Source organism: Morone saxatilis, unplaced genomic scaffold (assembly GCF_004916995.1).
Source record: "Morone saxatilis isolate NCDOM2014 unplaced genomic scaffold, NCSU_SB_2.0 Contig0, whole genome shotgun sequence".
Taxonomy (NCBI): Eukaryota; Metazoa; Chordata; class Actinopteri; family Moronidae; genus Morone; species Morone saxatilis.
In genome coordinates this window covers 4,037,757-4,054,315 of record NW_023339650.1, presented here as the reverse complement: position 1 = coordinate 4,054,315, position 16,559 = coordinate 4,037,757, and the positions used below count along the sequence as shown (strand labels likewise).

The 16,559-nt window shown below is 42.8% G+C and overlaps 1 protein-coding gene across 1 annotated transcript in view; it reads right to left on the bottom strand.

Annotated features, from left to right (window-relative positions):
• The window catches only part of mpp7a (membrane protein, palmitoylated 7a (MAGUK p55 subfamily member 7)), a 136,836-nt gene that overhangs the window by 44,091 nt on the left and 76,186 nt on the right, over positions 1–16,559 (bottom strand). Inside the window, exon 6 of the mRNA XM_035655306.1 lies at positions 12,007–12,138. Within this exon, the coding sequence (XP_035511199.1) occupies positions 12,007–12,138 (132 nt within the window). The remainder of the gene's footprint in view (positions 1–12,006; positions 12,139–16,559) is intronic.

Genomic DNA, 16,559 nt, shown 5'->3' with positions numbered 1-16,559 from the left:
GTTTTTGAGTTTGACACCCCTGCTCTAAGTTATTTAAAGCTGTAGTCATTTTTAAGCCTTTATTCTTTGCGATTTTCATCTGACCCACTGCCCTTCAACGTGATGGGCCTACATAGGCCAGCCAAGCCAGCAGCAAGGGAGTTGGGGATTTATGAGGGAGGGGGAGCCTCCCTTCATAATCTGGCCAACCCCTGTCTGAACTCAGCCCTGGTACAGTAGCCAAATGAGCTCTGTCTGATAAGAAAAGCTGAGAGAGGCCAAAACGCTCCAGTGGCAATGCGAGCGAGCCAGACTGGAGGGTAAGTGGAAGACCAGAGGAGGACTGACAAGTTGACTGGGAGTGAAGTGAAGATAGTGGGTAAATGAGTGGGGGTTGGGGTTGAAAGTAAGAGTGAGTGTGAGTGAGTGACTTAGTAGTGAATAAATAGGAAGAAAATACAGATTAAAAGAGATATAAGAGATGATAAAAAAGTAAGGCATAAGGAATGGGAGAGGGAATGAGAGCATCAAAGAAAGAGAAAAGGATTTAGATAGAAAACATAAGAATACTGGCATTGTTTGGACAGAGGTTTTGACTAGAACTAATATCCATTACAACAAGTTGAAAGAAAAGTCCTTGCTCAGTGTAAAAGCAATCAGGTGTCACATAAAGCAGAGGTCAGTTTACCTCAGTGCAAGGTGCTCTGTTGGCTGTTATGGCAAAAAGGAGCAGACAAGGAAAGGACGCTTTACATATTCACGGTTTTATTTCGCCATTCCTAAGGTTTATAAGACCCCATTTATCCGAATCTGTGATTATTTCAAGTGCACCACACTACCCCCTCCACCTCATTACAATCTAGAGTCAGCCTTCATTCTGTCAATCCTCCAGAGGTACATCAGCCTCTCCTAGAGGCCTGACGAATGCCTTGGAAGCACTATGAGGCAGCTGGACCGAGGGGGGCAAAACCAACCTCCTGAACTTAGCATCACCTCCCCTTGTGTCTTGATACCCTATGGGTGCTATCATCAGCATCCAGCCATGCATGGCCACTAATGAGGAGTCCCTGCTCTGTTAAACAAATACATAAACAGTCAGGCTAGAACCTAAATAAGCTGCACGTAAGGAAGAAACACGGTAGGTAAAGACCCTCAAGCACCAAGATGGGCTTCCTGGTGTAGCAGCTAAGCATTAGCACGAACTGATGGCTAGGTTTACACTGAGCCTTCAACGCCTGCTGGCACATGGAAGCCATTTCAGACTTTTCCTTGTGCATGGAAACAGTGCAGGAAGTCAAAAGGGGAATGTCTACGTCTGTCAAAGCACATGCACGCATGAGTGACAGCATGTGTAGGTGTGTTTTTGCGTGCATGGAAGCGTGTCTGCGTGTGTGTTTCAATGAGAGTGTAGCCGTGGGCTTACCTGAAGTCAGGCCAAACAGGCCCGAGAGAAACCTCAAAAGACTGGATGATTGATGCTGGACAGTCACTAAGCCTGATGAATGGGCTACGCTATGTTAGCAATTAGAGACAAGGCGCCACTTAACCATCAAGTGGCTCAACTGCGCTATTTGTAAGGAAAAAGATAGCATGGTGTGCACACAAGATGGTGAAAAAAAATGTTTCTATGTTGTTACAGACTGATTCTCTCTTCCTGCTGTCAACCATTGCTACAATTTACCCTTTAGATGAGTATAAAAATAGACCCAAAAGATTAAGCCTCTTCAGAAATGTAACATTGGAGGGCAGAATGCACCAAAATACACAGTCAGAAGTAGAGACAAGAGGGGGGTCATCTTGGACTGAAGAGGGCCTTCTAGCTGTGGTCAATTAGTCATCAGTAAGGCGATCCGAAGCCTCCACTCCTAAGGTGATCAGCTCCATATGCAGCCGCTGCTCCCAGCTCTATTCCTCCATTTCTAACACATAAATGCCTCTGATTGTTATTGTTGGGCTGGCCAAAACGCAACGGCTTAGTCTCTGCTGTGTGATGAGGAGAACTGGAGCGACGCTTGTCCATATCAAGCCATCACCCCTCCTAGCGAATGCACTGGAGCACACATGCTGACATGGCAGCCACATTAAGTATGTGATGACAAATGGCTCACACCTCATACAGTGCGGGGGAAAAAAGAGAGAATAGGGACTGAAATTTGGATCCCCTCATGTATGAGAGTGTGTGTTTATTAGAGGGAATGGAATGGAGGCAAGATTGTCCAGAGAACTGTCAGCGCACAGTAGTGCCATGAAACTTCAGCAGATAAGAGGAGTAAGACAAGCTGAATGCTGGATGTTTCATCACGTTAGCTTGGCTGGGATTGGCCAAAATGAATTTCTGGCAAGCTAATTCTTTATGGGGCAATTACAGTTGCCCTCTGGCTGATGGACTGGATGGATGGCTAGATGACATGATGGAAGCTGGCTGGCTTGTACTCTGGTTGTATGGATGACGAGAAGGCTGGCTAGTTGTCTTGGCCTGGCTCGTCGCACATCTCGGTGTCTAGGGCAAGCTATGTGTGGCCTGTCTGGTTAGTGCCACAGTGGAAAAGAAGGATCCTAAGATGTCTTTACCTTAGCTGTGGCCACAACTAAAGCCACTCCACAATTCCTAACCCGCCAGGGAAAACAAGCATGGTGCTCCATTTCAAACACACGGCCCTCGGCCCGTAACGACCACTCAAAACATCGCCCCGTGAACCGAACCGAACACTGTAGCATTTGACAAACATTATTTCTCCCTCTAAATTGAGAGCGACAAGGGAAAACAAACGCGAGTGGCCCGGGCAGAGAGGCCGACGTGTTTTGACATGATGTCACTTAACAGCAAAAGTGTAACAACGACAATAAACTCCTGCCGACTGCTGTGTTGACTGCTATGTTTAGAGGTATAAATACAAGTGTAGTGGAAACACATGCTGGCGTTCTTCACACCAGATGTCGACCATGGAAAAACCAAATACAAAGTGGGAATGGGCCTCCTGGACATTAAAATACAATTACCACCAATCATATCTGGTGTTGGAGTGTGTCATTTCATCTTACCTCACTGAGATGGCATAGAGCCCCCCACACATAACACACATGACCGTTCCACACACTGGGTCCAGCATATTTATGAGTTCTTGCATACTTCCTCAAACGCCACAGACTACGGTGCTGCTCAGAAAGAGTAAAATCATATAATATTAGTGTATTCAGTCATGATCAGAAAATCCATTTACTGTTATGGTCACCTATAAAGATTAATACAGCGCTGTAAAGAATTAGCAGGAGCCCAGATGAATATCCACATTATTGTTGCAGAGAGGGCAGCCGGAGAGTAGTGAAAGGTACCCGAGGTTTTATTTCAAATGATTTTTCTAGCTGATGCAACAGAGCTGCTGCTGCCGGCCAGTCCCCTCTGGGTGACCCGCTGCATGCCTTTCCACCTGTTTTATTAAACGACTTGTGATTGCAACTAATAAAAGCTACTCCCTCCCACCCTATACTCTTCCTCCCTCATTCCTAGTTTCCCTCTCGCACTAAGCCAAGCTCTGGTTTCCCTTTTTATTTCCTTAACCCCGGTCTTGACCTACCAGTCGTAATTAACAAGTATACTGAGAAAAAGGAAAATTGCAGGTCATTATTCTGATAATTATGGCGAGCAGGAGAGATTCCAGGAGAAGCTGCCAGGTAATGTAATGCAGAGGGCCTTGTGACGGAGCGGCTTACCTTCATTTGTCTTCCTACGCCCCCTCTTTCCTTTTCCTCCTCTGCCTTTTTAAACCTTAATGTTAGCACAAGTCATTACCCGGTTGCTATGAAAACACACTTAACAGCCCACCTCAGTACTTCAGACAGGTGCTGGTGAATTTGGGTGTGCGAATCTGTGTGTATATGTGCCATCTCACTAAATGTGTATTTGTTTCCATACTGCCTGCATGAATCACCATGTAGACTGAGTGGAATCGCCGTCTCTTTGCTATAAGCTGGACAGTGCCAGATATTTAGTCATAATGTACTGTACTGTGTGTGTCTTGTCTGAGAGCCCTGTATTAGCTGCATGAGCGCACACAAAGAGACAGTTGTGTCATAGAGAGAGGTCTATCACTGCCCTGGGATTGTTTAGTGTTTTCCCTGTCGTTATCCCGGGTAAAGAAAACAGCACTTTCACATGTCACTTCTCATTTCCAAAGTGGGCTGGGAAGCAGGGCCGCCGAGGAGCACCCGGCCTCGACGGGCAACAATGCCTACATTCAGCCTCCGAGCCTCTCTGGCTCTAGGAACGCCGAGCGGAAAAGAGCAGGAGTGCCGGGATGTGTGTCCACGTTTATGATTACACATGATGGGAGGAAGACGTTTTATTTAAGAGGGCCATGAGATTAGGATCTGGGAATGCCTCAGATGTGGCTTTGGAAGCCGTGCGTGTTTTCACATTCACAACTCAACAGGCTGCAAGGGTGGTGTAACAGCCGCTGGACTGAGAGCTGTACAAGTACACACATACGAACAAGCACAGAGGCTTTTCCATGTCTGCAGTTTTGCACTGATTTTGCATCAATATGATGAAGTACTTTGGTTTAAAGGGTATTTAATTTGCTGGATTAGCCAAAAACCCACATTCCTATGGTTATTTTATCCATAAACAGTTAGTTTGTCACATTTGTTGTATATATTTAATATTACATTTATATAAACTTACTTTATAGATAACATATCTTATACTCACACACATATACACTCAAATGCATTAAGCTGCTCAGTCACATTGAGCAGACGCATGACCACCCAAAAGTGCCCCATGGTAATCTTTGATAGAACTGATAATGACGGTTATAAAATGTAAAGCTACCTGTTACAGTATGCTTTCAAGAGAATACTCTTTGGAAGTTTGCACTTTATTAGGTCGAGAAGGAGCAACAGAGGTCCCCAGTCAGAATCAGAGCGGATCTTTGCAGGTATATGGTGCATGTCTAGGTGACTAGTCCAACAGGCACGCTGTTACTTTTTATCTCTCTTTTTTTGGGGTGGGGGGGTTTCACTGGTGTCCAGTGACTCTGGCAACTTAGACTCAATAAAATAACATGTAAATTACAACATCCTTTCAGCAAGTATGAGGCTCAGTCCAAATCTTCTTTCTACTCCCTGCTTGAGGTTTTGACACATCTAGCCAGTTGGCCAGTAGCCTAAAGGTTGGAGAGGCGGGCCTGGGACTGAAAGTGTAACTGTGTGAAAAGAGAGCATTGCTCTCAGCGGAACTCACCTGAATAAATAAAAAGGTCAGAAAATAATAAAATATCTGTCACTCTGATATTCACAAGGGTGACATATACAGTAGGAATGTGTATATGTAACTGATTTCTACAAATGACTGTATAGTGATCATGCACACAGGCTAGGCATTATATTACTAACTCTTATGAGCATGAGAAACAACTCATGGTGAAAAAGTTAACTAGACTTAAATGTTTATAATAGAATATTCATAGAGTTGATTTAAGAAAAGTCAACATCACATCCAAATTCTGGATTGATCCCATCAGCTGCAACCATTATTCACCTTCATTTATAGGACATACTATCTATCTATCTACTTTTCAATATGTGTTTTAAAATGACATCCAGTCATTGTAGGATATACAGTGAAATGTCGTTTTTAGCTATATCATATAAAATTCATTAGAGGAGCTGGTACCCTATTTTAATACACTACAATGCACTATAATGCCATGCAACCTGTATTACTGTATCACTTATATGTGCACATATACATACATACACATAAAACACAAGCTATGCAAAAGGGATGTGCACACATACTGCAAACACTCAGTAACCCGTACAATTACACAAACACTACAGCAGGAAAAATAGTTTGCAGTTGAACCTAGTGCTGTACACACACAGCATGACACAGTGAGCCAGTCAACCCCAGCAGTGCTCTCCACTTGTCCTCATGTTTTAGAGCATGGTGCTCCATCTTCTTTTGCAGCACTCCCAAGACACTGTGGCCTAATCCATCAAGTGAAAGATGTATTGCTTTTAAAGCACATCTGTCTATCTGTAAAACACTAACATGTGTGCTGTCTGCTCTAATCTCATTAGCTGCTCCATTAATTCCGAGCCAGTGTCATTATTTTCCCCTCGCTCTCCACATTCTGATGTAAACAGACAACAGAGAAATCACTTTTTTTAAGAAACGCACACATTTTATTTAGTCTCGTCCTTTGATAACCGTCTAAATCAAAAACTTCTCTCTCAAGGTTTGCAGCAATTCTCAAACTTTACTCATCATGTAAACCTGCGTTTGTATACATTCACACTAGCACAGTTTAAATACGTAATAATGTGGATGGAGGACACTGACTGAAACAATCTGAATGAATGTGTTTGTGAAGGCTTCCAGACAAATGGAATCAGAGCAGGCGTGGATCCGACCGTCCTACTTGTGTCAGAGGGGAGAGGAGGCCCGCGTGCTGCAGATGAGAAAAGCATGGCATGTCAAATTGCCAATAGCTCATACCAGCGACTGCCATTCATGGAAAACTAACGTCGTCACAAACTGAATCGATCACAAGACTTTCCTGTCTCATTGCAATTATCAACTCACTTATTAAGTAAAGAAAATCCACTGACATCAATCATGCAGTTGGAGCCTTTACAATAATAATGTTGGTCATGTCATCTACATCTGTATCTGCGGCAGTTACTATAGCTCTGAATTTGTGGGTCTATAATGAGAAGTCCAGCAGATCCACTGGTATCCAGTTACTGGGGCCGACTGGGTGGCTGGGCCCAGTAGTGTTATAGCTGTATTGATAGGTGCTAGCTGGTGCCAGGCAGGACGCTATGTAGGTTGGCATTTCCAACTGGATGGCACAGACCCTGCAGTCTACAGTTTCCATTTAGTTGCACCCAGTGACACCCAGTCATAATGGGAAAACCAATCCTGTGTGTGCAACAACAAGAAAAGAGGAAGGAGAGTGATAGAGCCTGACATTGATCCTGTCACATTCCTGGCAGCAGGGGTTTTATGGCTGCTAATGAAGCCTAACAACCTGGGATGGAAGAACTGGGGGAGAGAGGGATGGATAGAGTGTCAATTTTGCACCGGTAATGCCAAATTCGCAGATGTGTACAACAGGAATGTAGAAAGGTGCAAAAAATCTACAGTCCTGAACAACAGGTGTGAACCAGAGAAGGGGTAACTCTTTACCTGAAGGACAGTGAAATGCTGTATAATTATGTTGTAACCTCTTAAAAGCCTTTAATGCCTTTACCTGCCTTCAAAATGTGTTACCAAAAACGTAAATACACAAGAATGAACATGATCAATGGGCCTGATTGCAAAAGCAGATGAAAGAAATGAATTAGAGAGTGGAAGCAAGAGAGACTATGAGAAAGAGAAAGATGGCGTGCTAGCTGGACTACGACTGAAGATGAACTGAGTGGGGAGAAGTGAATGTACGGCACTCTGACAGTGCCGAGAGCCGGCACTGACTGAGTGGCACTGTGTGAGCCGACAAGTGATGTATAAAACGAATGCGAAAACAGCGGGGCATACGCGGCGAGCATCTCCAGGTCTGCTATTTACATCTGCGTCGCTGGGCTTCGAGAACATCCAAATGAGAGGAACAGAGCCGGCCGCAGCAGGCTTGTCAGCCTCTAATGTTCTCACATCATAGCGATGGTCACCCCGAGCAGCTGTGGTGTACCCTTCTGTGGGCGTTCGAAGTCGTCTTTTGCTACTTAACGCGTTTTGTGTGTGTTGGGATTTGGATTTTCCAGAATGCTTTGGGATTTCGTTGCTTTGAGGAGCCACAGCAAGGAAATGTCAATTTCCTTGAAACCAGTAATTCATACAATGATTATTACAAATGGTCAAAATATGCCATTTTTCTACACTAGTACCAAGAAAATGACACTTAAGTGTAGAGAATTCGGTGATTAAATATTTCATTAACAAAAATGAAAGCTGTAACACTATATAACTTTTTTGCAGCCCATGTTTTAGGCCTCTTTCGCTTCTCCAAGCCTTTTTTTTTGGCAGGGGATTGTGAGTTGTGTAACACCAGTGCATTCTGGTTTCCTCCAACTTTTTGTCTACAGTTCTCCTATTAGTCAGTCTGCACTCAAGCCCTTTATCACCGGAGGCGAACTTCACCCGTATATCAGCTACACCGCCACATATTCAGCCCTGACGTGACCCCCTTAACGCTCAAATTTAGACCCCCACCAAAACTGTTCTGAAACCCTATCCAAAATAACACATTCTTTCAATAAAAAAAAGACACGGCTGAGCTGATGTTTCTGTATGCGCGCACATGTTTATGCCGATCTCCGAACCCAATTATTTCATTGTCCAACCGTTGAGCTAATAAATCAGCCGGATTGGGAGAGCAGCGGGAGAGCAGGGAGTACAACAGAAAAAGGGGGAAGAAGAAGAAGAGGGAGGTTGTCCTGGAAGATAGAGTTTTTACAGTTTCACTGAAATGTGGCATGAAGTCACGCTCTGAGAAATGATAGCAATTAATCACAGCTACTGAATACAATCCACTCAACTAATCACAATTAACTTAATGGATGAGTCACAAGGAAAGGGGAATGCGCGTTAACTACAGCCCAGTCCCTGCAACGTCCAGCACTATAGAATGAGACAAAGGCACACAGAAAAAAAGTGAACGAGAAAATAAAAGAGAGTAAAGTAAGAGGAGACGGAAAGGAAATTAGATATTGTACAGCCGCGCTGTTATGATGTCAAGTTTGAGAATTTCAGGCTGATTATATGAAATTGCGAGTTAAAGGGCACATCCAAATCAATTCGGTGCGGCAGTGAATGAGGAGCCTGCACAATTAGAGGGTTTTTTATTGGTTAGTGGAATGGCTGTGACTTCACCGTGAGCATCTGACCTGCTGGCTGTTTCCTTAATGTACGATCTAACTGTTCATTAGGGTCAGTTTCCCTTTAAAGATGTACAGGATGGCAAGTTGTCAGGGAGCCAGAGGCAGATGCAGAGCTGTAAAATTTACTGTCAAATTAGAGGGTCACAAAATCAGAGAAACTTCACTTCCACAAATGACAAAGTAACATGAGTGCTTTAGGGCTATTAGGGCCATTTGACACTAAGTGCAAAATTCTGACGTATGCCATGTCAGCACATTTATGTGTGCATGCGGTGTACAGAGGAAGGAGCTGATGTGCTGAAACACTGAATTATATTTTTATTCAGAGCCAGTTTTTATGTTGTTCTTGTGTTAAAAACTTTAACGATCAATAAAAAATTGTATTCATTTACAAATCAGCCAATTGTGTGAAGTATCCAAAACAAATAATAGTTTTATTGTCTAAGAATTGTATGACAAGCAGGTTCAGAAGTGAAAATATGGCATAAGGGGGAGGATGGTGGTGGTGGTACACATGCTTTTTTCTTGAGTTACAAAAAGAGTTGTGTACATTAGGAGAAAAAGAGAGCTACATGATGCTAAATGGCAGCAGCAAAAAGAAGAACAGATACATGAAGGCTGTAAAGTCCAAAAAGTAAAGTATGTTCACAGGTTTCACTACAAAATTTTTTTTGAAAGGTTAATGTGCATAAAAATGACAAATTGCGGAGCATACATTTGGTGTGAAAAGGCCTTTAGCTACACAGTAGAATGTAGGAGACCCTATAAGTGTATATAACTACAGCTCTTCTTCCATTTCCACAGGAACTACATGAATGCCAGTCATATTCTCTCGGGATATAATAATTAATTCTTCAGTGGACACAAGACAGACGAGCCATAGGTTCTGACCAACGTTGTGTGAATGCAAATAGGATCCACATAGGGAGTCTTTCTGTGAGATTCCTTGCCCGAAAAGAGGACAGAGTAGAGTATCTTGTTCTAATTTTCTAAATTGATTCAACTTGCCCTTCTCCATGTGCCCCCAGAACAAATATAAACCACACTACATTTCTGAGACTGCCAGCTGCCACAATAACAGCCCTTTAGTACTCATTGTTTTCTTTCATACATACACAGAAAAAACTATGCCCTGCTGTAAAATCCTACTGTTGTCCATACCACGGTCAGGCCTAAATTATAGCCACAGCAGATTATGGGCAGCAGTTGTGCCCTGTGGGTCCTATGGGCGGTAAGAGGGCAGCTTACATGGAAGAAGGTCCTCCACAGCTGTGGGTTGTATGTATATTTCCATTATTCCAATGTGTAAGATGTCATTGTACATTGTTTGATTTGGTTTCTGCTAGCACATTTAGTGGCTGTTGCTATTACATTTATGAACAAAGTGTGTTGTCTAATGCACATTGTAAGTTATCATGACTTGAGTTCCTGCTATAAATCAAGTTCTGTAAGTCTAAAGGGAGTGAACATAATTAAATATACTGGTAGAAAACCAAGCTGCTGTTGCAACTATATTGCGGTGATACTGATGATATATTGTATTCAGACAGCCACATTAAATGAAACCTCTTTTAAATTGGAGGAGTATTTATAAAACTGAGCTAGCGTTGACCCCTTAAAGAACACTGGAGGCACGGCACCTTCTCTATTTAGATCCAGTCACTTTGAAACACACAATAACCAGTGTGCACCCTTAACCTATAAACTAAAACTGAGCCACTATATTACTACAAAAGTATATTCTACATAATTAACACCTTGAATAATGTACAATAATACAGAATATCACACATCATAAATGTGTGTTTCTGATGTTCTCAGGAGCCAAATTACTGAGACAAAAAAGAATCGAGTCTTGTAATGGAATAACACCAGCCAGATGATTAAGTTGACCGGGGCGGGTGTAAATCACATTATGGTTTCAGGGAATGTGATCCAACATCAGACTCAGGAGAGGCCAGAGCAGGAAGCACCCGCGACAATGTGTGTTGAGAGAGAGAGAGCGAGAATTCCTCCAGGCCACATTATTACGTTCAGCAGCTCCGCAGAACATGCAACAGGCAGGATCCCAAAAATGGCTTAGGTGTGTTCTCCTTCCCCCGGGGTGTGGTGAGAGGAGTGCGCCGGCCTGGAGCCAAGATGGTGGTCAGGGCGAAAACCACAAAGTGAAAATAGAGGCAGGCCGCGGCCAGGATATGTCCGGCACAGATCAAAGATGGGCGGGGCCTCAGCACACAACAAAGTGATGACAGATGGAGGTCTCTGACGGGCCATCAAGGACTTGAGTAGTGGAGTGTTTATGTGTTGCAGGACACTGAGGTCAGTAAAGAGAGCAGTCACATCAGTGGAAAACAAAGATAATCATGCAGCAAACCGAAAAAAAGAAAGGTATGTGGTGCAACCAAAGCCAGCGCCAATTAGGTTTGGTGGGGTTACAGAAGCTTATTCTCAAATTTCCCTCACTAGCTGACCGGGAGAATGCATAGAACGGCAGCCATCAGATGACGCATACAGGCACCCAGGGTGCCGAGGGGTGGAGGGAGAATGAGAATGCCAGCCAAGATGTCGCTGCCGTACAGTTGGGGCCCAAGGCCGAGACAGACGGGTGGTTGTTGACGTCTGGGACGATGTCTGAAGAGCTCGGACGTGAGAAGCATGTTGCAATGAGAGAACACTGACCAGGATAGAAAAGGAAGGCGTTCGCAGACACCGAGCCTAGACTGGCTGAAAATACTCATGGCCAAGAGCAGGGTAATTGTGGTCGGTTTTGGTGTACTTACAACTTCAAGGTTGTGGGTTGAATTCCCACAGGCAAGTACCTCAAAAGCATGTATGGTATTGGCTTGACTTGTGGTGTGGATACTGCTTTGATACAAGAGGTATTCAAAAATGTAGGGATTAGTGAGCAAACCCTAGATATCAGGATTTTGATGATACATTTATGTTGGAGTAAGTTAAGTATTTTTATACCTTCACTGAAAGCTAACAGAGATGGGGAACAACATGGGACTTGATTTAGGGATGTTGTGGCCCAACAATCTGTTAACTTCCCATAACCATCTTTCAAACGTCTGCGAGCTGCTGAAAACCACTTTGTACTAATCAAATAAATCATGTGCCAAGATGACTGACAAAGTTACTTACGAGAGGTTCCTTGTTCTTGACCAGTCTTATGATTTTCACTGAATCCTCATCGTCGTCAAGGTCTTCTGGCAGCGGAGGTAGTTCAGGGTCGTAACTCTTCTGGGCAACAGTGTCATGGACCGACAAAACACTCTAGAGGAAGGAGAGGGATAGAGGGATGGATGGGAGGAAAGAAACAAGAGGCAAGGGTTATCAGTCAAGCCATAAAGGCCTTAGTTTTACCTCGGTCTAATTAGCCAAATAAAGTGTAGCAATACATTCTATTAAGAGTTCAATCTATCATTTCTTTCTTTGAGCAGGGCAGAGAAAATGCAGAGACAGCAGGGAGGATGGTTATGAATTGGGGTGTCTACCTCAAGTGCTGGGTGATGGATTTAAAAGCATTCAGAGCCAAAACTTGTAGCTACATGCGTTAATTGTCATTAGGCCCATGCTCTCCCTCCATACATCTCTCTGATTAAAGGCAACCAGCACCCGCTCTGGACCACTGCTCAACAGAGACTGCGAGTGAAAGGGTGTGGAGAGGAGGGGGTGGGGGGGCATCCTTGGCCTCAGTACCAATGCTTTCCAAGGCAAGGTGGTGAACACTCGGAGAAGTGATGTTCTGCACTGTTCGGCGGCGGGCTCAAAGTAATGAAGTTCTCAGTCGCGTCAGACATTTCACACATTCACGAGCAGACATAAAAAAGAGACGGGACGCAGACAAGAATGATGCCATTGAGACATTCATTTTTCAAACTATTTAACGACTCCGTGTCCGGACCAAGTTGCAGCTGGACGCGTGCTGCTTTTTCCGTGGTTGAGGAGGGGAGAGAAAAGTGAGAAAAACATCTTCCACCCCATGTGCCAGACAAAAGTAGAGAGAGAGAGAAAGAGAGAAAAAGAGAGATTACTGTATAGTCTTATTTTTTATTCCTTTATCATTTAAAAGTCTACATACTGTACCATTTTTAGAAGAGTCCGAAAAAGTTCAAGCTGTTATTTGAGAAGAGGGGATACTTCCTCTCCAGTATTGTACATAATTTATTGGTTCACTCTTTACTCAGACAGCACACACTAAGCTTTGGCCAGAAGGAGGCTTTCAAGCTATTCAAGCCGATGTTCAAAGGCTTTAAATCTGAATGCTTTTTTCCAAAACATAATGCAGAAATACAATGTTTCACATTTTGATTTTCAGTGTAACAGTACATAGTAAAACATTCATCTCAGTGTGCTGATAGCCAGGTAAGGTAAAAGCAAGGTTTGTTGTATTTTTTTCCAAAGCTTTATTTATTTATTAATTAATTCTATTGATTGAAACTCCATTTAACAGTAACTAACTCACAAGTAACTAAGTTACTAAGTAACTAACTGCTGATGCACAGCAACTGGAGCAATTTGTGGTTTAGTATCTTGCTCAACCTTCCGATAGGGCACAACCCGCTCTGCCTCTGCGCCACAGCCTGCCTCTAAACAGTTTCTGGTTTGTTTTTATTACAGAGGTGTAGTTATGTTTTAGAGCGTATAAAGAGTTTCATCATAAATAAGTCAGTTACTGGAAACAGAAGAGTTTCTTTGCAAAAACAGATAAAACCTATTCTTATAATGAATAAATCACCAGCAGTTTGATTGATATTCCTTTAACTGCTTCATAAAAAACATGAAAACTTACAGAAACAACCTCACATAGGTCTGACATTCTCTGGAGTGCACCAAAAAAAACGGAGAGTAAATAGAAATGTAGATAAGGTTTTGCGAGTCATCTCATTTTGGGTCAGATTCTTCTGTTTTTCCCTAACCAATTAGCACTCTATCAGGGGTGAAGCCAGACATAAACAACTATATGCACTGTTTCTTAAGCCATTTGAGATAACAGATTGTCTGAAATTGACTGAAATTTTCAATCATTTGGGAAACACGTGATAGAAAAAAAAATCTTCCCGTAGAGCCTATATCCTTTAATTGTTCTCCGACTATCTTCATCATCAGGTAAACAAAACACAACAAATTTTGAGGGTTGACTGATTTTCCCCCCTGCCACCTAAAACGAGGCAAAAATAGTTGAGGAAGACTCCTCAGGATAAACTTTATGTCAATAGTCCGTTAAATAATTAGCTAGCACGCTCACTGAGGTGACACGACAGATACATACAACAACCCACCATGACAATGTTAGGGCGAACCCATAGGTGGTGATAGTTTCCCAGTAATAGAACCTCCGTTTTATTGATTTGTTGGTCCAGTCAGAGAGACTGAGGGAAAATAGCATAACGTTAAAGAAAAAACCTAAAAGCAACCACCCCTGCTGTGCCCTTGCCCACCATGAATGGATAATGCCATTAACTACTTAACATCAGTCAGCATGAACAAACGGGGCTGAATTCAGATCCGTAATAGCACATTGGCTTTCCTTCATGTCCTGCCTTCAGTACGCTCCACAATAATGAAATTTGAGTCCATCTGGTCCACAGCAAGGGAAGGAGGGAAGAGATCAACAGAAATGTCAAACCATCGTCAACCAACACAACAGAAACGTGCCTTTGCTTTGTAAATCCTGGAACCGAATCTCACTGAACTGTGTCATCCAGGAATTTTGGGGATTCCCGTCCTGATTTATAAGAGATCCAGGAACAAACAATGATAAACGTTGTAGCTAAATGTGCTCCAGGACATGTACATGGCAGGGAAGTGTATGGAACATAACAATGACATATAGATAAATAACATGTACAGGGGTAAAAGCACCTTTTGATGCCTTTAAGACATCAGGGCTGAGACTTAGTTATCAACTAGGTAGATTTCCTCCACATCCTCATATCTGCATTCAGTAAGCTTTTAATTGTGGAGGAGAGACAGTGTGTTTGCTGGTGGGTGAGATTCGATGGTGGGGGGGCAGGAAATCTGTGGGATTTACAGCTTAATCTGCTTAGGCACTTCCCTGTCGGCCGAGCTGCAGACTGTGGCTGAGAGAAGGACGTGCTAGCTTAGTGCAGCTGTCAGGAGCTGCCTGCCACTGAATCAATACTGGTCTTCTTTCTACCTCTCCGCGTGTCTCTCATGTGCCTCTCCCCCCTGCCTCCTCAGCCTCAGCCGTCAGCTTCTCCTGCCAGCGCTAAATCAATGAGTCCCGAAGCTGATTAACAGGTTCAAGTGTAGGTCATTTCACACAGCCGGAGGACATTTTTACTGATGTACATACTCATAGATCCTCACTGCAAGAATGTTGTGGTAGCTATACACTCATTTGAACACATTTGGCTCATATTTTTATGATCTGCTGAGAGTTCATTCTTTAGGATAAAATACTTATATAATACGCAATTCACCCTTCCCAAGTTCTGCCCCTCATGGCTCTGTGCTCCAATAACATTTGAGCAAGCCTTGGTTACTCCCATTTTTCCCGGGTTTAAAGGCCATTTGCTCAAACTTTATATGAATAATCATCATACAGAGTTTGTCTGAGCTATGTAACATCTGACAGAGGCCAGCAAAAAGTTAAAATATTTTAACTTTGGATAGCAATGCCGTCTACTGTTACCGCTGCTGGTATCCTCTGCCAGCCTCACCTAAGTTTACCATCCTGCTCTTATTCACTAACATGACATCCGATTTGCCATCTACCGTTTGCCTGAGCCCATGTGAATTAAGCAGATTTCGACTTAAGCGTTTTCATTCACAGTAGCCTGTCTAGTGGAAGCCACACATGCACACTTACGGACACAGAAAGGAGAGAGCTCTCTCTCTCCTTTCTGAGCTAATTTCAGCTAACAGACGCGAATTAGCTAGCATTTTGCTAGCATTAGTTAATTTAAAGGACCAGTGTGTAGGATTTAGTGGCATCTAGTGGTAAAGTTGATTGCAACTAACTGATAACCGCTCGTGTATGTAACGATCTGGGAATGAGAATGGGCTTTGAAGTGTGTGGGAGAAACAATGGTGGCTGCAAAATTTGTGAAAAAAGTTAAAGGCCCTATCTAAAAGCAGTGTTTGGTTTGTCAATTCTGGGCTACTGTAAAAACATGGTGGTTCAGTTCATTCTAAAAACAATAATAAAAAAAAGGTTGCTTTTGTTTAAGAAATATATTGGCTCTTACCAATTTATTATATAGGTTGGCCACATGTTTATAGATGATCTGTAATGATTTGGCCAAGGTTTTTCTTATTTTACACTTTTTTGTAAGGCTCTTGGTTTTCACACGGCTGCTGGAAAGGTCCCTCTGCTACTGATAAGAGTTATTGCTGTTTGATCTAAATGGCTCTCTCAGTGTGGTCTTCCTCAGAGTGACAGAGGAGCCTTGAGCTATAAAATTGTACTTTTTGGTAAGCTAGGGGAAATGTGTTGCAATCAGTATTTGTATTGTGTATTTTTTATGTAACTTAATCCACATTCTAAGACACTACATGTTGATAGTATTTATAGATTCCCTTCAGACATAATTAATACATATATACAAATAGTCTGCTTGCAACCATAATGTGTGTCTGACACACACTTTCATATTAAAAACCTAAAAAAGTCATCTCCTCCTTCTACCTCATTAAAACTTCCGGAATCTCTGAATATACAAATGTTG